General features: G+C 35.2%; 1 protein-coding gene across 2 annotated transcripts; it reads right to left on the bottom strand.

Moving 5' to 3' along the window:
- Positions 1-382: 382 nt before the first annotated feature.
- Positions 383-26,947, bottom strand: LOC106682307 (germinal-center associated nuclear protein). 2 transcript variants are annotated; one of them, XM_014423086.3, is made up of 9 exons: positions 26,780-26,947; positions 26,319-26,380; positions 23,522-23,680; positions 23,259-23,414; positions 20,987-21,178; positions 19,742-19,882; positions 17,378-17,567; positions 16,122-16,271; positions 383-14,533 (listed from the first exon to the last, which is right to left on the bottom strand). In XM_014423086.3, exons 2-8 carry the CDS (start codon positions 26,378-26,380, stop codon positions 16,185-16,187), a joined length of 987 nt encoding a protein of 328 aa, XP_014278572.1. In that variant the 5' UTR covers positions 26,780-26,947; the 3' UTR covers positions 383-14,533; positions 16,122-16,184. The 2 variants fall into 2 exon arrangements, with proteins under 2 accessions (XP_014278572.1, XP_014278571.1); XM_014423085.3 differs by having other exon boundaries at positions 16,132-16,271; positions 26,780-26,946.

The raw sequence follows: 26,947 nt of genomic DNA, 5'->3' as shown, positions 1-26,947 counted from the left end.
AGTCATCCACACCTCAACACTACCAGCCGGAATGGCCCCTCCCCATTCCTTGTTAGCCCCTGGCACTACAGCCACTCGTGTAAAACCGCCTTCAGCGGACCAAGCATGTAACATCTTATAGTGCCACAAGGCAAAACAAGATAAAATGTAAATACGTGTATATATTATCCTTAGATTTAAGTAAGATATATAATTGTATTAGTTTAAATAAATAAAATAGGAGGTAAGAAAAAAACAAAAAAAAAAAAAAAAAAAACGTAGTGCAGACAATACACCTGCTAGTGAAATGGTTGTCGATCACGTAACCGATCAAACAAAACAGACACCTCCCAACCCCCATAGGGAATGTAAGAGACGTCGCATCACGACTCCCCCTGATGAGGAAGGCTATGTAAAGCCAAAATATACTGCCCGGGTTGATCCTCGACCCCAAACTCAATTAATACCAAAACTCAATAATACATTTGACGGACTCTCTGAGACCGATATTACAAACAACACACACATACACCCACTACAAGCACCACAACTAACACAACTACAAAACAAGTTAGACCACCACCTATAGTAATTAATCCGCCGGTATCGGCGGTACAATTACGGGATGCCTTCAAACAGGCCAACATAATTAATTTCACCATCCGTTCCTCAAAAGAGGAAAACAAAATACTAACCAACACTAAACAAGACTACGACAGAGTCCTCCGTTATTTAGAAGTAATGGAAAATGTATATTACTATACATACGCACCACGAGGTCAACCTCTCAAAAAATACATTATCAAAGGGTTTGACATTAATCACCCTTTAGATTCAATTAGTGATGCGTTCTCGGAACGCCTTCCTGGCTTCCGTCAATTGCATAGAATGCAAAAAACAAATGCTGCCAGGCAAAAGACTGACATGACGCATATTATCGTCACAACAGAACACACAACAACCCTTGACGATATTAAAAAAGTGGGTCCCATAGACCACATGATATATTCAGTTGAAAAAATGAGATAGGTATATTGAAAAATACCAAAGGTAGTAAAAGGTAAGACCCAACATGAATTACTTTTCTTTTCACAGTAATGCACCTATTAATTTACTTTTATTTCTGTTTTAGAGGGATCGGAAAAGAAAAATCAGATGTTAATTGCCGCAAGGCAAACCAAGATTAAATGTTATAAGTGTATATATATTCCTTAGTTTGTAAGTACTATATATAATTGTATTTGTTCAATAAATAAATATAGGAGGTAAGAAAAAAAGACAAAAAAAAAAAATCAGACGTTAACGCTGCCGAAAGGCAAAACAAGAAAAATTGTATAAATGTATTTATATTGTATTATTGTAAACATATAAATCCGTATTATATATGTTAACGACCGCCCACAACTAGCCAGCCAAACACCAGAGGCCAGTATGCCCAAAGCTAGGACTGGTGCTACCCCATCCACTTCAATGAACATGAAGAGGCCACAAACGACCTAGCAGACGCTACTACTCACTATCATGGATGGTGTAGAAGAGGCCACACCCCGCAACCGCGGAGAGAAGAGACACCCCACTGACGATGGATACCGGCAGGTGTCCCAAAAACACATCTACCCACGAGCCAAAGCTGACACCGAAGCAGCACCAGTAGAGGTAAGCAACATGTGGAACGCTGTAGCTCCTAAGCCCCGACGCCCCCCACCAATTGTCATCAACCCACCAATGTCACAGGCCCAACTAAAACGAATGCTGAGTACGATCTGTATCACCAAATTTTCAATAAACAATTCGGGTAAAGAGACAAGGCTATACCTGACCACGGAGGATGATGCAGAAAATGCAAGGGGACTGTTCCCCACCGATGAAGAGGTGCAATTCCACACCTATGCACCACGAGGAACGAAGCGATCGAAAAAAATTGTCATATACGGCTTCGATCCCGATTACCCTATTGAAGACATCACAGACGCCCATAAAAGGCGTCTACCTGGATTTAAGATGGCAAGACGCCTCACTAGTAGATATGCCATAGAACGGGTCTACGAGATTGAGACCATTCAAATGATCACAGGCCACACAGTTTGCATAGCAGACATAGAAAAGCTGAGCGACATGACCATGTATGCTTTAGAGTAAGCACATTTAAAGAGGATGGCTCACTAGTCCAGTGCCGAAACTGTCAAAGTTTCGGACATAGAATGAAATACTCACAGACGTCAGTTAAGGAGATGCTCCTTAGCATTAATATAAAGCAGTTCTGGACCAATTCCTTACTGGACCAGACACGGGTATACCTTCAGACAGCCACTGATCATAAAGCCACTATTGAACTACTAAACCTTCACAAAGAGGTGCAGTATCACACATTTGCACCCCGGGGGACGAAGCGCTCCAGAAAATTTGTCCTCTTTGGAGGACTTGAGGTTTCAAGGATTTGAAGTAGATCATCCCATTGAGGACATCATTGAAGAATTACACCGCTAATTGCCAGGATTCAAAATGGCCCGCCGGCTCACCAAGATCCAAAAAGATGGTCTTAGGTACAATACACAACTTATTCAAGTCATAACTGACCACACGACCAACCTCACCACTTTCCAATCGATCCCAGTCATCGATTACGTACGCTACAGGGTGAGCACCTTCAATGATGATTGGATGCCCTGCACAGTGTAGAAAGGGCCTCCAGTATGGTCACACCATGGCTTACTGCGGCAGGCAGAGTGTATGCCCACAGTGTGGGGGGTCCTCACTTGCTCAACGAGTGCTCAGCGAGGGGACCGCCGCAATGCGCATTGTGTGATGGCAAGGTTGGCCACACAGCCACTTCCAGTGTCCCATCCGACAGGAGCTCCTCAAGAAAAGCCGGGCCAAGAGGGAACAGGCTCAACAAGCACCAGTAATGACACCAGCGCCACTCAGGATGCCCAGTAAACTAGTAAGAAATAGATTATCCTAGTCAGAATTAATGAGAGGATACCCACCCACATGAATTCATTTCGGGTCCTCAATTATAATTGCTGTGGCATTGCACCAAAACTAGAGGAGGTGTAGGCACTTCTAGTGCTCACTAAAACGACAGTAGCCGTCCTCACCGACATCAGAATACAGGGACGACCACCATTTATCAGGGGCTATCACGTAGCCACCGATGATCCAATTCGAGGATAGGCAGTTGACCAGTGAGGACGTGTTTGCTGTTGCTGATCATCTGCCACCTGTACGTTCTTCTGTGTTTTCCAGATGTCGTTTCAGTTGCAGACTCTTCACGAGACTCCTGGACCTACGGGAAACGCAGGTTAGTCAGTTATTATATATTTAGTGATTGAGCGGGAAGTGACAATTTGCCTTTGGTGCACGGTTAAAGACAGGAGAAACAGTGATGAACAGGAGAGTGCATTCTGCTAGTTTTAGTGCTGACAGTGTATGCGACAACAACATGGCTGAGGCTGTAACCAACGAGGAACAAATATTCCCCCTATCTCTGACTAACTCGTACCAGGAGGAAATAGAGGAAGATGTCAGCATGGAAGAGGTAGAAGATGGAGATGCTCAAAACAAAGGTTCAAAGAGAACAAGAGATGCGGGTTGGGAAAAGGTAGAAGAGGCTCGGCATGCCTACAAACAAAGATGAACATCGTACGGTGTCGTCCAAGATGTCTCAGTCACAAACCCAACACCAGTCCTGCATAATCGCTATGTTGTCCGGGACAACCACCAGCTGCCCAATAAGCGACGTCCACCACCCATCATCATAACACCTGCCATGGCGCAGCAGGCGGTAAAATCAATCCTCGCCACTATTAGGATTTATAAGTTTATGCTTAATAATTCTAGGCAAGAGACCCGCCTCTACCTAGAAACGGAGAAACACCATGATCAGGCCAGTCAGTTAATGACCAAGATGGACATGATACAATTTCATACATTCGCCCCCCGAGGTACTAAAAGGACCAAGAAGTGGGTCCTCTATGGCTTCGACCTCGACACAGATATCAGTGAGGTAGCCCTCGATCTCCAGGCGAAACTCCCAGGCTTTAAAATGATCAAACGCCTCACAAAAACACTCCCCAATGAATGAAAAGAGGAGATAGACCTCATTCAACTAATAACGGAACACTATGTAAAGATAACGGACATTAGAAAACTTGACGCTATAGACCACGTACGCTTCAGGGTCTCTCCCTTCAAAGATGATGGATGCCCGGTGCAGTGTAAGCGATGCCAACATGGTCATACCATGCAATATTGCCTCCGTCTCTTGTGGTTTGCCCGCGGTGCTCTCAACATCACGAGTTAACCCAATGCCCTATGACAGGACCGACGACCAAATGCACCGTATGCGACAAGGAAGGTCATATGGCCACGTCACGTGAGTGTCCTACTAGAGTCGACCTCATGAAACGTAGAGCCAAGAAGGAAGACCCGATACCTCCACCAGTAAAACCAGTACCATCCAGAAGACAGCACCCCGCTTCAAACAGCGCTACACCGTCACCTGTGTATACAAGAGCCCTAGGGCTGGCCTGACTTCTGTTAAGCTGCTGCTGCAACATACCCAGGCGACAAGTCGACACATAGTACTGGGTGACCTAAATGCCCGACACACTGCCTGGTTGTATAGCAACAATAATCCGCTGGGAACATACATCACCAAGACCAGGCTGGCACTATTTCACCCGGAGGTACACACGTTCAGGCACGCAGGTCGCCCATCATGCACGTCAACCCTCGACCTACTCCTTTCCAGAATCATGCAAGAGGTCACGGACCGCCGGGTGTTGCCCTATGGACCATTGGACCACCGCCTGGTGCTCTATACCTTTGAAGGCGAGTTCGTCACACCACCTGCGAGCAAATACCTTTTGCATGAGGCTAATTGGGGGCTAATCTTCATTTATGAGATTGTTGCTTAGAATGGGTATGGGCCTTAACTAATGCTAGTTGCAGTGGCGGCGGTAGATACAAAAGATAATTGTTAGTGGACAGCACTACAACTTGCCATAAGAGAAGTACACACAGCTGTAATAAAAATGTTGCTAGATGCTGGCACAGCAGTGGATTCGAAAGTTTGGGACCAGTGAATTCCCCTTACATATTGCAGTAATGAAATGGCACAAAGCAGTGGTGGCTTTACTGATCCCCTGTTTGAAGCAATGCCTCAGCACATTGCTTCTAATCCTTCATTTATGAGATTGTTGTTCAGGATAGGTGTGGGCCTTAACTCCCAGGATAGTTCAGGCATAACTCTGTTGATGAAGGCTGCTGGGAATTGCAAGGCATATGTAGTAAATATATTGTTCCTAAGTGGTGCTGATCTTAAGATCAGGGACAGAGGTTGAACCGCACTCCACTACGCTGCTGAAGGAGGCAGCACAGAGTCAGCGGCCGCTCTGTTGATTGCTGGAGTTAGTGATGATGAGCAGGATAAAAGAGGTTGCTCTCCAGTTTTCATCACAGTCGCCAATAATAAGCCTTGTGTTCTGCAACTGTTTGTTGAGAATGGGGCAGACCTGACTCTTAGAGACTGGAATGTTAATTGTTTTTGTTATCATGATTCCCGTGCAGGTCACCTTAAAAGATATCGAAAGAGTAAGGAAAGTTAATCAGTGCCTGTTTACAGCACAGAATTTGATAAAAAGAAAAGAACATGGCCCACCTCAATGTTATCGATGCCAGCAGTTTGGGCACACCAAGAACTACTGCAGATATGTGGAGGTATACGTGCGCTGTGGCCAGAAACACAGCATCGGTGCTTGCCACAGGGTGGGTGACCTAAAGTGCTCCAACCATGGGGAGGGCATATATAGCAGCAGTATAAACCCCAAACATGCACTAGTGCTGGCCGAAGCAGTCTGCAAGTAGATTTTTTAACTGCTGGGTAATTTAAATATCAACATGAGCCCAGCAAAGACAGACTGTGTTGTTTTCGCTCATCAACAACATAAGCGATTGACTCTCCCGAAGTCGCTCAAACTGAACGACTCATCATCTCACCTTCAAACTCCATAGTCTATCTGGGTGTGAAACTGGACAGCCATCTCAAATTCTCCACTCACCTCTACCAAAAAAGTAAGAAGGCGGTTTTACAGACTGAACTACCTCCTCACAACACCAACGCTCTCTCTGCAGCTTAAACTGCAGACCTATAAGAATATTCTGAGGCCGGCACTTCTATACAGGATGCCAATCTTCACATACCTCTCCAACGGCAGGCATTGCAGGACAGCATACTGCGTAAGATGGTTCGAACTACATCGTGGAAGGAGATGAAGCCTCCAGAACTACATTAGCTCCTAGATCAGCCCACAGTACCAGAGTTCATTGGTCGGAAGCATGCCAATTTCTGACTCTTTTAAACAATGACACCAGCCCCCCCTCTAGTGCTTTGGCAAGACTTACACAGTACCCAATGAAAACAGCCAATGCAAGTGACACATATCTAGTTTTTAGTTGTTTTAAGTTTTAGTGTAAGTCAATGAAATGGGGTGTGCCCCAACACTTTACACAACTCAGAAATGAACCACCAGCACTATTTAATTATATAAACTCAGACATTCCTTAGAATGGAGCTTTGCTCTAATAAAAGGAACAAGTGCAGATCAACAATATGTTTATATTTAAATTATATTTCTTTTATTTTATTAAATTTATATTTTTAAGGATTTTGGAAAAAAAAAAAAAAGGACGCGCAACCATCATTTCCCCTTCCAACTCTATAGTTTAATTGGGTGTGAAGCTGGACCGCCATTTCAAGTTGTCCACCCACCTCTAAGTAAGAAGGCGGTGTTACAGACTGAACCACCTTCTCCTCCTTCTGCAGTTTAAATTGCAGATCTATAAATGCATCCTGTGACCACTTTCATCCGTGGAGTGCACCTCTCGAGGAAAGGGCAGCCTTGCTCTGGCAGAACACAAAATCCTTTTGCGTACGTTACGACCCGGTCCAATGCCACACATTGGCCCCACGAGGAACTGAACAGTCGAAGAAGTCGGTCCTCTGCGGGTTCGACGTTGACCATGATCTTAAAGATATTGTCAGCGACATTAAAGACAGGCTTGTATTGCTGTGTCACTTGATCAAGACTCAACCTGACAGACAATGAGTGGAACTAGATTTTCTTCAACTGGTGACGGAACATTTCGTCAAGATCGCCAATATAAGGAAACTGGGAGTAATCAACCACGTGCACTTCTGAATCTCCACCTTCAAACAAGATAGTAGCCCGGTCCAGTGTAGGCATTGCCAACAATATGGACAAACCATGCGATACTACAACCCAGAAGTGATCTACCTGAAGTGTGCTGAAAATCACGACCTGACCCAGTGTACTCTGAGGGGGCCACCCAGGTGTAACAATAGGGAAGGTCATAGGGTGACATCAAAGGAGTGCCCTGTATAGGTGAACCTTCTGAAGAAGAGCAGGGCTAGGAATGACATAGCCTTCTCGGAACTGTTGCAAAAAAGAAACAGCAGCCTGCCCCGATGACTAGTGCCTCTACCATGCCAGTCATGGAGCAGCTGTATGCCCACATGGACCAGATGTGCCTGCCGGCATCACATTACAGGCAGTACCAGGATCGCTCTTGAGCATTGCCTGGAGTAGACGCAGTGGTTGTGTGATAATGATGCCAGCTGTAGTTCACTAGGTTTTCTAGTAAAACACCACAGTTGAAATCATGCTAGATAGTGTTTGTCCCAATCCCTAACTTCTCCTGATAGAGAGTCAGTTAAGAAGTGAGAAAGCCTTCAGGCTAGTACATCTGTCTCACCTTCATCATTCCCACTGTATTACCTAAACAACTAAAGGCCATTCTAAGGCGTAGTCATAGAAACCGGGCCCCAGGCCAAGATGGGGTGCAAAACCATATTACTTTAGCAGCTACCGAGGAAAGGGATTGCTCATCTGGCAAATCTGTACAACTCTGCTTGAGGCTGAGATACTTCCCCACAAAATGGAAATATGCCATTCTGTTTCCACCCCTCAAACCAAGCAAGACGGGGTACGATGTTAATCACTACAGTCACATAAGTCTGTTGTCTCACCATACTAAGATATATGAGATCATTCTGATTACTTTTGGGAATACCCGGGGAGGCCCACATCAGTACTGAACACCATCTTATGAAGTTCCAGAAAAAGGTGAACTGCAGCTTCAATTGGAACCATGAAATGGCCATGATCTCCATATGATTGTTGTAAGGTATTCAACTCAGTGTTTCAGGGCATTCTGTATTGTAAGCTCATAGACTTTGAGTGTCCAGAACAATTCTACAGTATCATCGCATCATTTCTCGACAACAGGATCATCACTGTGTGGGTTTCAAATGAGTATTTCCGCTTCGTACAACTGACCTGCGAAGTGCCCCATGGAGCAGTCCTATCGCCAGGGTTATTTTCTAACTATACTGCTGATGTGGTTGGTGCAAACTACAAAATAGCTACAGTTGCCATTTTTTATGTGTACCCAAGACTTGACTTTTATCCTTCGGTCTACTTTGTTCCTATTCCTCTTATCCAACAATCTTAGTCCATCTGGCTCATTCCAGCAACTGAGGCCGTAACTTTCCCACAGTTCTAGTCTATCTGGCTTATCCCAGCAACTAAAACTGTTAATCTATCTGCTAGCCGACTGATCCTCTCCACTACTAGCGTCAGTGTCCAGGATTCATCCCTTGGCACAGTCAATCCTTACATATTTCCTAAGAAAAATCCTCAATACGCTTTGTCTAGGGCCTTCTGTGTAATAGCTATCAGGCCAAAATATCATTGCAACAAATTAAGCTCTCTCAGCTATAAGACAGGCTTGACAACCCCAAAATAAATGAGGAACACAGTCAAGAAGAGACTATCACGATAAGCATAATGAACGCTTCAGAGGAGAGAAAGGAAAAGATTTCACACGCCAGATAAGCAAGCGTCTGGATGAGAAATTATCTGTTGGATTACAAGAGTAAGAAAGTATTTGATAAATTTGAAGCTGGTGACACATTGCAATAAGTCACAATAGCTACACTACAAGATCAGTTGGATTTACAAAATAAGTTGCAAAAATGATTCTTTACTTTCGTTAACTTTCCTTCAGCTATACATTTACTTTTAAAAAAATTATAGGCACTGCTAAAAATAATACCTTTATTATTTGAAAAAAAAATCAAAGGAACCTAAACTAATATTTTAAAAAATCTAAATAAATATACTATGGAAAATTAAGTACAAAAAATATATAGTTACTAACGCTCTTATTCAGTGTACGTAGATTAATTTTTTAAAAAAAGTTAAATATACTGTTATATTATGTATGAAATCACAAATTTGTTCACATTAGTAAAACATTTTCGATATTTACATTGTTAAACTTTAAGCAAATAAAATTCCTATATTATGTTTGTGTTAGTTTCTTTAAACTGAAAGTATTATCATTAAATTATACACATGTGAACAGTTTGGTGAGAGAAGATTCTATTGCCGATATCTCGCCAGTTTTAAACATGAATCTATTTAGGTAGCAGCAAAATAAGAATAAAAAGAACTGCATCTATAAAGAAAAAGAAAAATTAACAATTTTTTTGTTTTTAAGAAGAACGCTTAAATGTATAATAGACAGACGAACAATTTAATTAATGGAAGACAAAAAGTGACATGTTAACCCACATGAGGAAAAAAAATAGAAAATGGTTCCAGAAAAGCTTGAAAATGGACAACTGAGTCTGAAACGTCGCAGAGTTAGTTCCACTGTAAATCTTAAAAATAAAATTTTTAAAATCGGATTAATACAAGAGAAAGTGCACTAAACTTGAATCACTCGCCTAAAGTAATCTAAAACACCATTGGAACCAAATAGTGTATGTTGAGACATATTGATAGAGGCATGTGCAGTGTAGTTAAGAAGGGTAGTAGTAACAAGATCATCTGATAGAAGGAAAATCGATAAGTGGCGTTATGAAGGTTATTTGCTGTGTTTTTTCTTTGTTTATTGTTTTTTTTTTTAAATAGTTAATAGCAATGATATAATAAATTAACATAATACAAAATTGATTTTAGCGGAACCTAATACTAAAAAAAAAAATGTCAAATTTTCTTTCTAGTTCGAATACTTTAACCTTAAATTCATTAATTTCATTAGCTTAATGACCTTGCTACAAGTCATTGAGATTGTGCTTCCGAATTATCGAATAGTGAAAAACATTAACATTAAAATTTGTTGATTGTGAGCCGATAATATCAATGAATAAGCAAGTAACAACAGAACATAGCGGCGCTCCAAGTAGCAATATGTCATAAAATATCACCACTATACTGGCCAAGGTTGGCAAAATAACGGACGATATAAGGACTTCAGGTGATAAACAAGACAACATATTCTTTAAAAATGCTCAGAGGCTTAAGTCAATGAAAAGATCAAGAAAACATGACGAGTTAATTGAAAAATTGTTAGTGGGAAAACAATAATATAAATATTCAAACCATAAACATGGACATTAGACTTAATCACTCAGAACAGGCCCAGCTCTCACATTCCCTTGAGATAAGGGAAATTACACAGAAAACTGATGAGACGCCAGAGGGTATAGTTTTATCCATTGGAAAGGCTCAAGGAATTAAGTTTACTACCCAAGATATAGACATGGTAGAAAGAAAAAGGCCTATGGAAGAACCCCTACCACCGTGATTAGTTGTTTGTTTTGCTAACCAAACAGTCAGAGATGAGGTGCTATGACTGAGAAAAGTTGAAAGAAATTACACCACAAGCCACCTAGATTGGGAGAGTGACGAGCTATAAGCTATATGTCAGCGAGATGACCTCTGCTAACCGACTACAGGCTGGCGAGGCAGAATAAGGCTGCAGGCAAAGTTAAATATGTTCAATATATGTATACATAGTTGACCATGAAGATTTAAATATACGAAGATGGTCAGGGTTGTGGTCAAACAAAGAAGAACAAATAGTTTAAGACTATTTTAATGTCCGACGTTTCGCCCCACTTTGCAGGGTTTCATCAGGGCTAAAAAGATACAAAAAAAACTGTTCAAAGCGAACAGTTGAACAGAAGGCAACAATGAAGCGGACGTTTTAAACTATTTTTTTTTCTTTTTTAACCGCAACCCTGATCATCTTATATTTAAATATGTTCAGTTCGCTAGGGGTCGTGTTAAAAAAAAGGGAAATAAAATCTCTATTCTTGAATGAGTTTAAAAAAAAAAATATTTAATGGAGTTTAGTCGAAGGGTGTACAATATGGTTTAGCTGTGTTAGTATTTAAATTAATTTTGTTTCTCTACATCCTGTATCATATCATTATGTCATTATGATTAAATTTACTGGTTGTATTTTTTTATACAGTTGTAAATATCAACAAATAAAAAAAAAAAAAAAATTAATTTTGACTATATCCATATAGGAAAAAATGTTATTGATGGAAAGAATTACTGAAATCCAAATAACTAACTTATGTCAACAGAATTATAATTATTACATTATGTATTACATAAGTTCATAGTCGAACTCTATGGAAATATTAAGCATGAAAGATATTGTAAATATTTTGATAAGGATTTCTTGTCAATTTTGGAAAATATGTTGATTGTAAAAGATTATAGAAACACAGACCACTATTTGTGTGTACTGCATAATAATTCATTTTGGGAAAGTTCAGAGTTTAACTCTGTGAAAATATTAGTCATAGAAGATATTGTGAATATCTTGGTAAGAATTAGCTTGTCGATTTTAAAAAATACATTATTGATTGTAAAAATTACAGAAACACATATGTCAGCTACATTATAATTCATTTTACGTGAGTTCATAATCTAACTCTATGGAAATATTAGGGGTATTCATCTCAGCATAGCCCTAACCTTCAAAAGAAACGTGTATAAATTTGACAGCTGTCGGATTATTAGTTTGTGAGATATAGCATTTTGAGTGAAACAACTTATGATAGTTTGAAAAAAATGGATAAAAAGGAATTTCATGAGTCAATAAAGCATTGCTTTTTGGCGAAAAAAAAAAATACTGTTGAAGGGAAGGCAAGGCTTAGCTTGATAAATATTAATCAGACTTGTACCAAAAGAATTTTTTTAAGTTTAAACAAGGCAACATGAGCACTGAGGATGATGCATGCAGTGGATGCCCCAAAGAGCCTGTTACCGCAAAAATATCAAAAAGTCCACAAAATAATTTTGGATGACCTTAAAGTGAAATTGATAGAGATAGCTAAGACTCTAAAGTTATCAAAGGAATGTTTTAGACATATCGTGAATGAATATTTGGGTATGCGAAAGCTCAGTGCAAAGTAGGTGCCACATGAGCTCACAATCGACCAAAAACAACAACGAATTGATGATTCTAAGTAGTGTTTGGAACTGTTCTATCATAATAAATCTGAATTTTTGTAACAAACTGTATGTAACGATGAAACATGGTTCCATCATTTCACATCAGAGTCCAATCCACAGTCAGCCGAGTAGACTGCATGTGATGAACCAACTCCAAAGCGTGGAAAGACGCAACAGTAAGCTGGTAAGGTTATGGCATCAGTATTTTGGGATGGGCATGGTATAATATTCATCAACTATCTTGAAAAGGGAAAAACATCAACAGGGACTATTACATAGCTTATTGGAGCGTTTAAAGGACAAAATCACGGAAAAATGGTCTCATTTGAAGAATAAGAAAGTGCTGTTTCAACAAGACAATCCACTGTGTCACAAATCAAAGAAAACGATGGCAAATTAAAAACGATTTCATGAATTGGGCTTTGAATTGCTTCCGCATCCACTATTTTCGCCAGATCTGGCCCTCAGTGACTTTTTCCTTTTCTCAGACCTCAAGAGAAAGCTCACTGGAAAGAAATTTAGCGCCGATGAAGAGCAATCACCAAAATTGAGGCCTATTTTGAGTCTACCATATAACGATATATAAACAAACGATAAATCATACCATAAAAATGGTATCAACAAATTGTATAACCACTATAATCGTTGTATTGCGCTCGAAGGAAAATATATTGAATAATAAAATCAAACTTTATCAAAAAACAATTACTTTCTATGTTAGCCTATGAAATTTTCAACCCAACTGTTAGATGTTTGATAGAAATAACTTATTTTTAGAAAATATGTTATTCAATGTAAAAATTACAGAAACGTAAATCACTACTTATATCAAACGCATAATTCATTTTAGTTGAGTTCACAGGTGAACACTGTGAAGATATTAGGCTTGAAAGAAATTGAGAATATCTTGAGATGTATTGCCTTATCGATTTTGGAAAATATGTTATTGACTGTAAGAATTACAAAAAAGCATGAAAGAGAAAAGGAATGAAGTCGTTTTTGAAAATATGTTATTCATTGTAAAAATTACAGAAATGCTAACCACTACTTATCTCAGTGCCATAATAATTCATTTTAGGTGAGCTCAGAGTCGAACTCTGTGAAAATATTAGGCATGAAAAAGAATATTAATATCTTGTGATACATTACCCTGTCGATTTTGGAAAATATGTTATTGATGGTAAAGGATTATAGAAACACAGACCACTAATTGTGCTAACCGCATTATAATTTATTTTAGGCTAGTTATCCCCCCCGTTCACTGCCTTATAAAAAAAAATGTGAGATTTTTTTTTTCTTGTTTCCAGTAGTAATAAGTGTCTTTATTACAAATTAAATTCATTTTTTGTAAATTTATTTTTTGTGTGGAATATTTGCCCATTTATACCTATCACATGGATCCGAATATCCGGCACTGTCAGCAAAATATCCATTGTAAAACACGTAAGTAGTTTAAATTAAATTTATTACAACTATATAATCATGGAAAAAAGTGCAACATATTACCAAAACAGAAACAATTAATACAAAACTTTTTCTTGATGTTTGTTTCATTTTTGCATTCAGACTTTCGTTTTGACAGACCAGCTTCAATATTCATGGTTGAAAATATGTACCTTAATTGAATAGCAAAAAAAATACAAAAATAAAAACATTTTTCAAAAACAATCACTAAATATGTTTAAAATGAATATTCTATTACAGGAAACAAGTGCAAAAACACCTCTTGCCAAGCAGACACCATGCCGATCACGGATCCGTGTAGTGGGCACCATGTGCTAGACACGTGATACACGGATCCGTGTAGTAAGCATGCGAAGGTTTAAGAGTTGAACTCTGTGAAAATATTAGGCATGAAAGATATTGTGAATATCTTAAGAAATATTACTGTGTCTATTATGTAAAATATGTTACAGATTTTAAGCATTACAGAAACACATATTTCAACTGTGACTATAAACTCAAACACGACTCAAAACTAATTTATTATTATGAATATAATTTTTAGACTATGTACATAGAGCTGAAGGGAGTTTTTTAAAAAAATAAAGCTTTATGTAAAAATACTTGTTTCTAAAATAATTAACTACATCTTAACTAACTTGATCAATACCACTGATGAATTCTTCTAAATTGCAGTTAAAAGACTAGACTCTGAAAATATTATTCCCTTGATCATTCATGACATTGTAGGATGTTAATGCGAATACCTAGAATAAAATAAATAAACTGAATTAGTTTGTAATTAATTGCCTTGGACAGATCCATGAAATAGTGGAAATTTTTTATTATCTAGGTGCTGTCATAAGTAGGGATGAAGAATAGATCATGAGATATTGTACCAAATCAGAAAGGTAAAAGGTATATTCAACCAAATATCTTCAGCGCTGATAGGCTAACGGGAAGTAAGTAAAGAAACAAAGTAATACCTGTTTAAGTTAATATTCTTACCTATTTATTTATGTGATTCCTAAGAAAAGTGTTGGGAAAAATCAGAAGGGGTTATGGAAGAAATAACAGAATCAGAATCATATCAGGAGTGAGATCTATTATTGAAGCCTCGGAGGAACGCCAGTTGAAAAGGTATGGCCATGTTTGTATGTTGGGAGAAGATCGGAAGGCCCACTGGCTGATGGAGCAAGGTCTACAGGAAAGCACCCTGTAGATAGGCCAAGGTACAGTGACTACTTACACAGACTCAGTTAGGAATATGGTTGCTAATTAGTTCACGTCTGAAGAATGGTTCTGGACAGAAACATATAAGCAATGGGCTGAGACTAATCCACGCCTAACACTACTAAGGAGATAGTAAAAGAAAAAATATATAAATATATATATATTATATAATAATAGTATATGGAGGCAGAGAATCAAGTAGGAGCTGTATGATTTATATCATTAACCAGATATATCTTATTTCATCAAGAGTGGAAGCTCCAATGGGAGAGACATCTTGCAAAATTGGCTGATGATTTATCTTTAAGAGGATTCTGACCGAACCCCTTTGCAGTCGCTGAGTTGGAATGTCAAGGTTTTAAGACAGACACCAGTTCTTATCTTTATCTTAGTATACAAAAAGAATAGACATAATACATATAGATGATTGACTTCATCTGAATTTATAAGGTAACCATGACAATCAAATTGGGCATATGGATCTGCTGGGCTGGATAAAAGAAAATTCAATATAATCAGCACTCAAAGCTTTTATAAGCTGGAGGTGTGGAGATGACCTCATCTTGTAGGGAAGGGATTTCATGGAGATTGGGCTGGGTTTATATTTGTGGAATAGATAATGAATCTCTGGGTTTAATAACATATTTAGTAATAATAAAAGGCTTAGCAGCCTAGAAGGTTTGATCCCAATACCAACAACTGCTGTTCACACACACCTGCTCCATGAGGCCCATCAAAACCAAAATTCACGAGATCAATCTTGATGCAATCCTCTCACCTATGCTTCAGTCTATCCCATAGGTATTTACCTCAGAGTGCATTGAGTTTTTAGGAATCTGTTCTTTACTAAACCCTATAAACTTTCACCTCATCTTAATTTCATAATTTTTTCTAGTAACTGTAGACCCCAAACACTTAAATTTCTTTATTTGTTTATATGTATTTCCTTCTATATAGTTGACAAGCATAATCTTTATAAAATTATTGATGAATATAAAACTATCTCTAATGATTAAAAATTTAGTTAGGCATATTTAAGCCAGCAAAGCTTAAAAGGAATAATAATAATTTATATTATAATACAATATATGATTCAAATAAACAATAAAAATAAATAAATACCTAATGTTACCTTCATAACTTCTTAACTGAGGTGAAGCTGGGATTTAGCAGCAATCATGAATATTAGCAATCATTGCCATTCAAAAAGAGATCTGGGAGTAATGCAAGGTGTAATTTGCAAGAGATCCACTCAGGGCGCTTGAACAGAGCCTAGAGAGAAAAAAAAAAATACATTAAAGGAATCACATTCCTTTATAACATTAATTATAAATTTTCAGTTATCTAACTTTGAAAATATATCAAGAAATAAATTTAATTCACAAGAAAATTTTAAAATAAAACTTAAATTTCATAAGATGATTTAAAAAAACAATTGGCACCAGTGCTTGACCTTTATTACATTAAAATTTGTTTCACACTAGAAAGATCGGGGAAGGGGAGGAGCCAGGGAGAAATTGGTCATCAATTTGAAAACCCGAAAAGTTGAAAGATTTGAAAACCTATTTCAAACTGTGAAAATTGTAGCAAACATTATTAAAAGAGGTTAATGTACTCAAAATGCTATTTAGAAAGATCATTTTTTTTTTTTTTAATTTTTTTTTTTTATTTTTTTTACAAATATTTAGGAAAAAAGAAAATTTAAGGGAATACTTTCCAGACCTCTAATAAGTTGGGAAATCTGGTAAAAATTGAGGTGGAATTTCAGACTTTACCCTCCCCTTCACAATAATTGTTACTACAATGCTCTTATTTTAAAGGCCAAATGCCCTGTGGGAAACGTTTAAAACATAATAATACATATACTAACTACAATTGACTGGGTGGTGTAAATAAATTAATAAAGGTTCCATATTCTTAACAAATAGCATTTTCTAAATTAGAGATAAAAGACGTATTTGGAGTATAAATAATTTCATTGATCTACAAGATTTAACAGTTGTAATGTACTGACAGTATACAAATATAATACTTTTTCTCATAAATTATATGATAGTAAATTTTTAAAAATAATACCCAATAATGAGCAAATTATTCAAATGATTAATTTAATTAATGAATCAATTTTAGTTAATTTATTATTAATCCAGTATCTAATGCTAATAAAATATTTATTATAAAAAAAAAAAGTTAGAAGAAATATTTTTATTAGCCTGTTGAGAATAATAGGAAACAAATATATCTTAAATAAAAATAAATCAATCAACCATATATCTAGAAGATTTTCTGAACCATTCACAGCAACAAAAAAGAAAAACATAAAAAATTAAGAATACACTAAAATAACTAATACAATCTATTCTAATGAAAACTGGTACCTCTTTTATAGAGTGGTTGAAACTAGCTCTTTGGAAAGAAATAGATGATTCTCTAATCTGAAGACCATAATAATGACAATGCTCTTCTGCCTCCTTTTCATCCTCAAAAAGCCCTATCGAGATCAACAGCGATAATGGTACCACTAAAGTGCGGCTGTTATAAGCAACTGCCATAGTACTTAAAGCATGCCTGTAATTTTATAATTTAAAATAAAATTTCTATTGAGTTTAAATATGTGTAATATAAATTTAGCTAAACTAGAGGTTGCAGAATTTAAAAAGAAAACTATTGGGAACACGAACATTGAAATGCTAATTTCAAAACCACCTAATAATAGTGTAAAACTTATGAGGTTAAGAGGTTTGCAATTAATGTTGTGATATGTTTAATTAATACATTTTTTGGAACCCTATAATTATGATCAAAGTATAAATTTAATACCATAGTATTATTTGATTAAATTTAAGTTGAACATCTTTAAAAAGATTTATTATTTTTCTAGAACTCTTAGGAGGGTTCAAAAGTTGGTAGTTATTTAGATTTACATATAAAAATTTTATCTACCAGATGTAATGTTTAGCATTAAAGTCCAGTCACTGACCCCACCTCCTATGTTGTTTAGTACCTCCAGAATCAGGTTTATATAGGGTCTTTTTTTAAGCCCGATAGAACTTGAAATTGTAAAAAATAACACAAAAAATTAAATTGTAATCAAAATTTTTTTTTTATTCGAAAGATCAATACGTGACATTAACATTTGAAAATGATTTCGGGCATATGGGCACCGCGGCTGTTCTTGACGAAGCGCATTCTGTAAAATTGTGTTCAGCGATGAGGCGCATTTTTGGCTTAACGGGTTTGTTAATAAGCAAAATTGCCGCATATGGTCGTGCGATTTGACACCTCTCGATTATTTCCTGTGGGGCTACGTGAAGTCACTGGTTTATGCTGATAAACCAGCAACAATTGACGCCTTGGAGGCCAGCATTGTTCGTGTTATTCGTGACATACGGCCAGCAGTGCTCGAAAAAGTGGCCCAAAATTGGACGTCCAGAATGCGCTTCGTCAAGAACAGCCGCGGTGCCCATATGCCCGAAATCATTTTCAAATGTTAATGTCACGTATTGATCTTTCGAATAAAAAAAAAATTTTGATTACAATTTAATTTTTTGTGTTATTTTTTACAATTTCAAGTTCTATCGGGCTTAAAAAAACACCCTATATGTTGGTGGAAGTGGAAAGGATAAAAATTGTGTATTTTGTCAGTTTTACATTAATACATCGACCAAGGGGTTTGATAAAAACTCCTTTAGGTGTACAGATCAAGAAAGTGGCCTGTTTCATATTGTTTAGTAATATCAGAACATTAAGTGTGAAAAAGCCTTTTAGCCTTGCCCATCTGGTTTAGGGTGGAGGAGAAAGTGGATGAGGTAAAAAAAAAAAAAGTGTTTTATCAATCCCTGCTATGTCTCAGAAACTACAAGATTAATTGAAAAAAAAAATATACAACCACTTTTATAGGAAATTTTATGTACTTTAATTATGCGCAGTGCCCATTTCACCAAATCCAATAATTTTCAAGATATAAGCAAAAAATTGATAAAATATATAGGTCTTACCACGTTCACCCCTACCCCTCTTATCTAAAATCATAGGACTTTTACTCAGGTAATGTTCTGATGTTATGAAGTAATATAAAATAGATCACTGATTTATTTTTTCAATTTTAGGAATAGGTGCATAATTTGACTCACAAAATATTTGTCCCCTTCTAATCATAGAAACTACATGGTTTAGAAAAGAAAATTATAAGACGATTTTTTAAGGAAACTGTGGGATTTTTATGCACAAAATATACTAGAGGTTCTGAATAGTAACCTAAATGAAATAAAAACAAACCACTTTTTTATTTTTTTAATATAAGACTTAAATCTAATTAGAATGGTTAACCCAGTTGCATGGGTTAGTTTCTGATATTATAATACTATAACCACAACAAAGGAAATTACCTTCTGTTTTCCATTATCGTTCCTTATTCTGATCCTATTCTTCTCTACATCCATTATCTTAGCACTTCTCAAGCCCCATATTTCTTACTGTATTATACTACAGAACTTTTTTTTTCATAGAATGCATCAAAACTCAATTCGGGACTATTCTATTTTCACATTATTTTTCTTATAAACAATAGTTATCTCTAACGAAAGGAACTGAGACCTATGCTAAATCTTAACCTCTACTAAGAGCTTATTACCAATCTGATAATTCTTGCTTCCTCTGTACCCAACAGGTTTACTCATTCTTTTTTTTTTTAATAAGTATTACTAACATATAACTAGGTTACTAATTCAGAATATATATACCTTCTAATGGTAGGAAAATGTTTTGCAGAAATAAGGGCAGCTAACAGAACAGGTAGTTCTTTGATCTTTCCACATACCCGAACATAGTTCCCCATATGCCAATCCAGACTCAATTTCTCCGATTTTAGCAGAAGTGGACTTCTAAAAGAAAAAACAATTTTCAAAGTTATTCTAAACTATATTATTATCATTTAGCATAAAACTAAACAAATAAATAGAAAATAAAACTTTCTGAAATTGAAATATTTTTCATTTCTTAATAATAGGGAGTTGTCGAGAGTGTAAATAGAAATAATTATGAGTATATAGGCAGATTATTGCATTAAAATTCATAAAAAGCCACTACAACACATATTTATGGAGAGTCAATGATCATAGAAATGGAGAAATTATCCGAGCACAATCCAGCAGATGTTTGATTGAATACATGCCGTGGAGCTTTATTGAATGAGTAAGTTATTCACTTAAGACAAAAAGTTTCATTTAATTAGTTAAAATTAATCTTTCGCTGTCACAGAATTTATATTCATTATTTACTTACAACATGCAAAGCTATATGAAACTATTCCTAATTAGATCTTGCATTATACATTGTAAAAGAAATAACACTATTTTAAAAAGTAGTGCTACATTAAAACAAAATTATATAGTACTAATTAAAATGTGTCATTATTCTGATTTATTTTGAATGTTACACTAATTATTTCAAATAATAGTTTAAAATTATGAAAACATTTCCCCACACAACTTAAAAATAATAATTATAATAAAGCATTTTATGTTCAAAAAATATAAATAAAAAAAAAATCCTTTATGAAAACAATTTATAGATGTATTCAAATTTTGGTTTGAAATCAATGACTAAAAATTTATTCAAAATTTGTTTTAATTGAATAACATTTTAGTCATGTTATGTCCAACTAGAAATTTAGTCATTTTTGTTTAGTGGAATAAATTTTCAAGTGACAGAGGCCCAACCGTGGTACAGCTACTATTATATTTTGTGGGAGCAGAGTTTGGAGCTTGTGTATTTTGTTCCTTTTAACACCTTTCTCTGTACTTAGTAATAAGTAAGGTTTTTCTACCTCATGAAAGGAATCCTGTGGTTCATTAGGATTTGGAAAACCAATTGTAACTCACCTTTCAACCAACCGCTGGGTTTTTGACAAACATTAGCATTCTTCTGGGAAACTTTTACCAATGCATAAAACCACTAAAAAATGTTTTTAAAACTAGCCAACTAACCTTCTTTTCTTGGGCAAAGAAAAAGATCTCAAAAGTGGGTGAATGTTCCCTAGATTCATAAGTAAATATAAAGCTTCAATATCTGATGAAGGCATTTCATTAGACTCATCAGCAACTCTTAAGCAGGCTTTTAAGCATTCAAGAAGTTGGATGTCATTAAGATAACTCTGGAAACCAGGTGTTTCACTATACCTATGATAAAAAATATATATATACATAAATACTGTAACATCCTCTTTTTTAAGTAAATGGTTATGTTTTATGTATAAAGGGTTTTTAACATGTTTTATTTTATGTATTGTTTCAATATTGTTCATTTGCTTTGTTAAACCAAAAAGAAAGCTAACCAATTTTGTTCAGTGAAATATGGAGTAGAAATGATCGTTATTCAAAACAAATAAGATGGTGGCGTGTGTCTTGCCTAAAGTTTGCTGAATCACGGTCATGTTGAGCAGATTCAAATATTTTAATTTAACCTCCCATCATAATTAAAATTACAATACATTAAAGAAAAAATAGAAGTTAAGACTAAGTACTAAAGAAAATCATAAGAAAAAACTCAAAACCATAGTGCTACAATTGATGTTGAAAATGAACACCAATAGAAGGGGAAGGAATAGAGCTTGGTTTTAGAATGATTTTTTGCTTGGGCGCGGGAGGGGAATGATGTTTCCTGGATGCAGGAGGTCATCCTCTTTTGTCTAGCTCAAGGGTAGAAATCTTGAAAAAGAAGACATCGAAGAGTCACCCAAGAAGAATAAGGGACTCTTTGATTGAATTGCCAAACAACACACTTTGGTGGATGAGAAGTGAATTGAAAACTTTTAGAGGATCAACGCTTTGTTTCGTTAGTGTTTGTTTGCTGACACAGTCAGTGTTACTTTGTTGAGAAAGAAGACAAAGAAACTTCAATCATCAAAAGAAGATTCTATGATATTGGTTAGTTTTTGTAGAAAACATTTTTCTACTAATAATTATTCATTTTTAAATTTCTATATTTTCAGAAAAAAATTTTAAGTTTTCAATTATATTTTAGTTATTTGATGGCATTCAACATTTTACTTCCTGAAAATTCTAAAATTTGTAAAAACGTTTATATCTTTTAGGCAAAATAAAAATGGAAAACTGGTTGAACTTATTATATTAGAGAATTAATTATTGACATTTTTAATATTGATATAAGATTTGATATATTTATTAAATATCCAATTCTTATTTGGAAAAAAAAAGTAGTACAATAGTTCATAATGATCAATCAATTTAAACAAATAATGTTCCATAATGGTAACATAATTAAAAAATATACTGGATAAAACAATATATGTTATTTAAGTGAGAAGTAGGGTAGCTCAGAGAGCCAGGCACTGTACTCCTATCTTCCGGACTCAGGTTTCAGTCTGTCTACGGCAAGTAATTATTTATTCTACTACAATCAGCCATGGATCGAGCCTGAGATTGGGAGACTCTACAGGGCATAAAACCAGATGGTTAAGTGTGATCTTGAACAAATCACCACCGTGCACAACATTTGTAATAGAAACAGTACCTCCTTACAAAATAATTAACCCTTTACTCTCCATTAGGTTTTAGTACTACAGGTTTTTTTTCATTATTAGATCATTTACAAAAATGAGGGCTTAATGTGGGTCAATGTTTTTTTTCTTTATCTTCTTGACTAGTGTTATAAAATAAAAAATGAACAATCATAATTAAGTTGTTTATAATGAATACAAATTAACATATTTTCAGCTTTGGAACATAAGTTCCTTCACTATGAATTAAGAACTAATTCATTGCTACCTTTATTTAGTCAAATCAGGTCAGAAAGAGCTCTTAACACTCAAAAACAAAAATTGTTTTGTCAAATTTCGTTGTTAAAAACTTGTTACAGGGAGCCCCCCTTCGATTATGTTTGTTAGCCTGGTCATCAATGCCAGACTATTTTCAATCTAAATCATTTCTAGTAATTTTGCGTTAACAAAATTAAGAATTAAATCAAGAAATATTTCTTAGAGTGATTTGGTATTATCCCTTATCATATTATTCCTAAATCTATGATTATATAATTCAATATTGGAATTGTCATTCCATTGCAAGTAACCATATTTTTTTAAACTTTCAACATTTGTATCTAAAAGATCGCAGTTTAATAATTCTATTTATTTTAATTTACATTGTTCTGGTTTTCAAAACATAAAAATTAAACTAGTGATAACAGAACAAGAAGCATATATTTTAAAGATGATTTTAAGTAAATTCAATTAAATCTTACCAATATGTTGCCCAAGCATAGAACCTAATAATTGGTTCTAGGATAGGAAGGACAATATGCCCAGAACACTGTTGTTTAAAAAGGTCCTGTCGAACAGACCGAAGCCTGTTCTCAACAAAGTTGTAAGTGTCAAGGGAGCCATCTGAAGATAAAATGCTACAGAAAAAAAGAAAAAAAATATGAACCAAAGCAGATATCCAATTCATAAATCGAAAAATAACAAAAAAATATAGAATCTTAAAAAACTAAATCAGAGTATTTACTTGTTAAAAAGATATGTAATAGTCTGCTGAAGTATATCTGGAGGCCTTATTGTCATAGAGCTATCTTGCTGCTTCCCAGCGGCTGATCGTTGGAACTCTTTAACAGGTAATAAATTGGGGCCCATTTCCAATCTGTGAAGCAGTTTTTCTCTTTCTCTCCTATATAATAAAAATATTATACAATATAATGAGGATTTCTTACTTATTCCAGTGATTTCAAAAAACCCTGAATGGTAAGAAGCAGGTAGAATCAAAAACATGAAATTGATTAACTATTTTAGAACTATTGCACCTGAAAGGTAAACATTTGGAAGATGATATGAGCCATTTCATTCTCTGAAAGCTTAAAGTTAAACATATATATTCCTGTAATGTTTCGTAGGGTACTGATAAGCATTTATCAAACTAGGCAAATTTCCACATGGCTGGTACAAGAAACTGTAGCTTACCCAACTAGAGACGATTTTTTATCAAAAATCAAAGGGAACAAGTGTTATTGATATATCCATAAAATAGTACTTAATATTATTTTAGGACTGCCAACTAATAAATATTTGTGCTCTCTGTTTTAATTAATTACAGAATTTTTCCAAACTTCGAAATCAATAATCAATCCTAGTTTAAGATTGTACATTTTAAAATTCTATTAGGTGGAAACAAATAGTTTTAAAACATCTCAATTAATTATAGGGTCATTTTATTTTTAAAAAATATATAATATACATTATAATAAATTTAAACAAACATTTGTTTCAGTAATTAAATCAAAAAGTATCTAGTAAAAATATTTGAGAGAAAGTAGAATTTGTAAGTAACCTAGTCCAATTTCTACAAATTCTTATCATAAACTACCTTGTTTGCCAATATTAACATTTTTTTCATTTCCCCTAACTTTATATCGTTTATATATATAATAGATACAGTTTAGATCGAAAGTAATGCCAACACTAGTCTGTCACCTACAAGTGAATACAGATGTTTAGTACTTTCCCTGTTTATCTATCTTTTGTAGATATTTTGGATTTGTGATAAGTGGATAAAGTGACCCTATCCATTTTAAACATCACAGAATCCTTCTAGAAATGACTTGGAGTGTGGCTGTCTTCTATTTTACCAGTATCAATTGGCTTTTTACAAAAACTCATAGATGCCATTAGATCGTCCAATAAAAACTCAAAAGGAAAAGTTAGAATCAATGGAAAGGAATCGGAAAGCTTTGAGAAGAAGGGAGGCATCAAACAGAGAGACAGTTTTAGCCTTCTATTTATTATTATGGTGGAAGAAGTCCTACAAATATATGTTAAAGAAAGATGGTGCAGGCAGTAGTTAGGAAATGGAACCTGAGGACAGTTCTTGCACAAACACTACTATATGCGGATGACATGGTACCCAGATTCTGTCCAGAATATCTAGTGTAATGTATAACAGCTGTAGTGGAATGGGAAGCGGAGCTAGACAGAAAGGGCATGATTATTAATGCCAAAAAGGTAGTAACACAATGTGGTTGAGAACCTATCATCAGAAAAGGTGATATCATACCTGATATCATCAGAACAGGAGAATCACTCAAAACAGTGAAAGAATATACGTACCTCGGCACAGTTATTAGCAGAAACGGAAGATTGGATGAAGAAATATCTAGTAGCATTAAAAAACCAAACAACATATATATCATCAATTCTCCAACAATGCTGTTAGAAAACTGCAAGTAGAGAAAAAAGTAAAACAGCACATTTTCTCTCAATTTACTTCAATTCTGAAAGTAATAAAGTGTGAAGTCTTTTAGAACAGCCTAGTTCTCTACATTTGAACAAGTGATATAGCTCTATAATACACTTGGACATTGCCATGAAAGTACCTAATGTAAATACAGGAAAATTAAAATATTTTAGATAGACCATGGCTAGCTAACAAGAAGGGCAGAGAAAATTTGATTTTTTAACTATGGACCAGGTATTAGGTCGTAAAATAAGTTCATAGCGTTTTTTACTGATGATTTGATGAATAAAAACTTCAGACTCTTGTAAATGAGATATGTTAAGCGTTGCTGCGATATCCCGTGTCAGGGTGAGGGTTCTCTGTGACCAATGCTTGAATTTGATCATCAACAGTTGAAGGACAACCTGAGCGCTTTGCACCTTTTAAGTCAAAATTTCCAGTTATGACCTGAGCAAACCACCTAGGGACGGTGCTTTCTCCTTACAGCATCATCGCCATACACACTGCAAATTTTCCTAGCCATCTGTGCAGCGGATTTTCCTTTTCGGAAATAAAAATTCATTAAATGAAGAAAATGAATTTTTTTCTCATCCACTTTGAGCAAGCAAAATACGACTTAAAGATAAGGAATCTTGGTTGAAACTGATGCATAAAATCATCTTAAGTAACCTTTTTTTAGAATATGTAAACATTATTGACCAAGTAAACATGATTTTATAAACACAGAGAAGTTTAAATTGAAATATTGAAAAACACTACAAACTTATTTAACAACCCAATATATCAAGGGACACAAGAAAACTTAAACTATACGACTTTAGCATTCTAAAGTAACCAGTTTTCCAACTTTCAATTCCTCTATCTAATTTTCTACGAGATAAAAATGCAGAAAGTTTAGTAAAGGCCAGTTTGGGTTCAGTAAGGGCATAAGGGCAATTAATTGCTGATTTTGCTATGACACTACTATATTGGCATTATAACAGAAAATATATGGTAAAAAAAAGTAGCACAATAAGTAGAGCATTATTTATTTAATATTTAAGAAAATATGCATCGCTCAAACTCCCTTATTACTTACAATTTCACTTCCTTCATGGGGCACATGTCCTCACATTTTCCAATAATAAATGTTTCTTCCATCTGTCAAGAAATATATTACATTATTAACAATGAATTCAGTTTAATAAAAAATTTCTTAAATGGATTAGTTTGAAAAAGAGGATACTATCTTAAAACACAATAAACATTTAGATAATCTATTAAATGCTTGAATAGAAATGTGAATAATAATTTTCACATTCAAGATTAATAGGATATAGAAGAGATAACATAGTTTCAAAGTATCTTAAAATTTGATAATGATGATTTAAAGTATACTTTAAGTTTAAAAGTAAACAAGTAATAACATTTTTATCTTCAATCAAATTTATATATTTTTTTGCTCTAGCAATTTAAAATTATATGTTTTAGTTGATGCTCAAATCGTTTTAATTAACAATTGTTACTTTTGGCTTGAACTGTAAAAGAAATGATACATACCTTATTAATATGGAACTAAAACCTCAACTTATATTCAAACACGCCATATCGGGAATAGATAACCATTACCAGAGAAGGTTAAGACCGCGAAAGACTGGGCAGGCTTCAGTTTTGCCGGATTTTCTCAAGATTTTTTTTTTTCAGAATACCAATTTTTTAGAAAGTATA

This window comes from Halyomorpha halys, unplaced genomic scaffold (assembly GCF_000696795.3).
Source record: "Halyomorpha halys isolate HHAL.00 unplaced genomic scaffold, Hhal_1.1 Scaffold401.1, whole genome shotgun sequence".
In the NCBI taxonomy this organism is placed as follows: domain Eukaryota; kingdom Metazoa; phylum Arthropoda; class Insecta; order Hemiptera; family Pentatomidae; genus Halyomorpha; species Halyomorpha halys.
This window is presented reverse-complemented; position numbering and strand designations above follow the sequence as displayed.

Coding starts and splice junctions, on each gene's coding strand:
- LOC106682307 (XM_014423086.3), bottom strand. CDS start 26,380: ATGGAAGAAACATTTATTATTGGAAAATGTGAGGACATGTGCCCCATG. Junction 23,415..23,521: donor ATTACATATCTTTTTAACAA/GTAAATACTCTG, acceptor TTTTTTCTGTAG/CATTTTATCTTCAGATGGCT. Junction 17,568..19,741: donor CATTTTCCTACCATTAGAAG/GTATATATATTC, acceptor ATAAAATTACAG/GCATGCTTTAAGTACTATGG.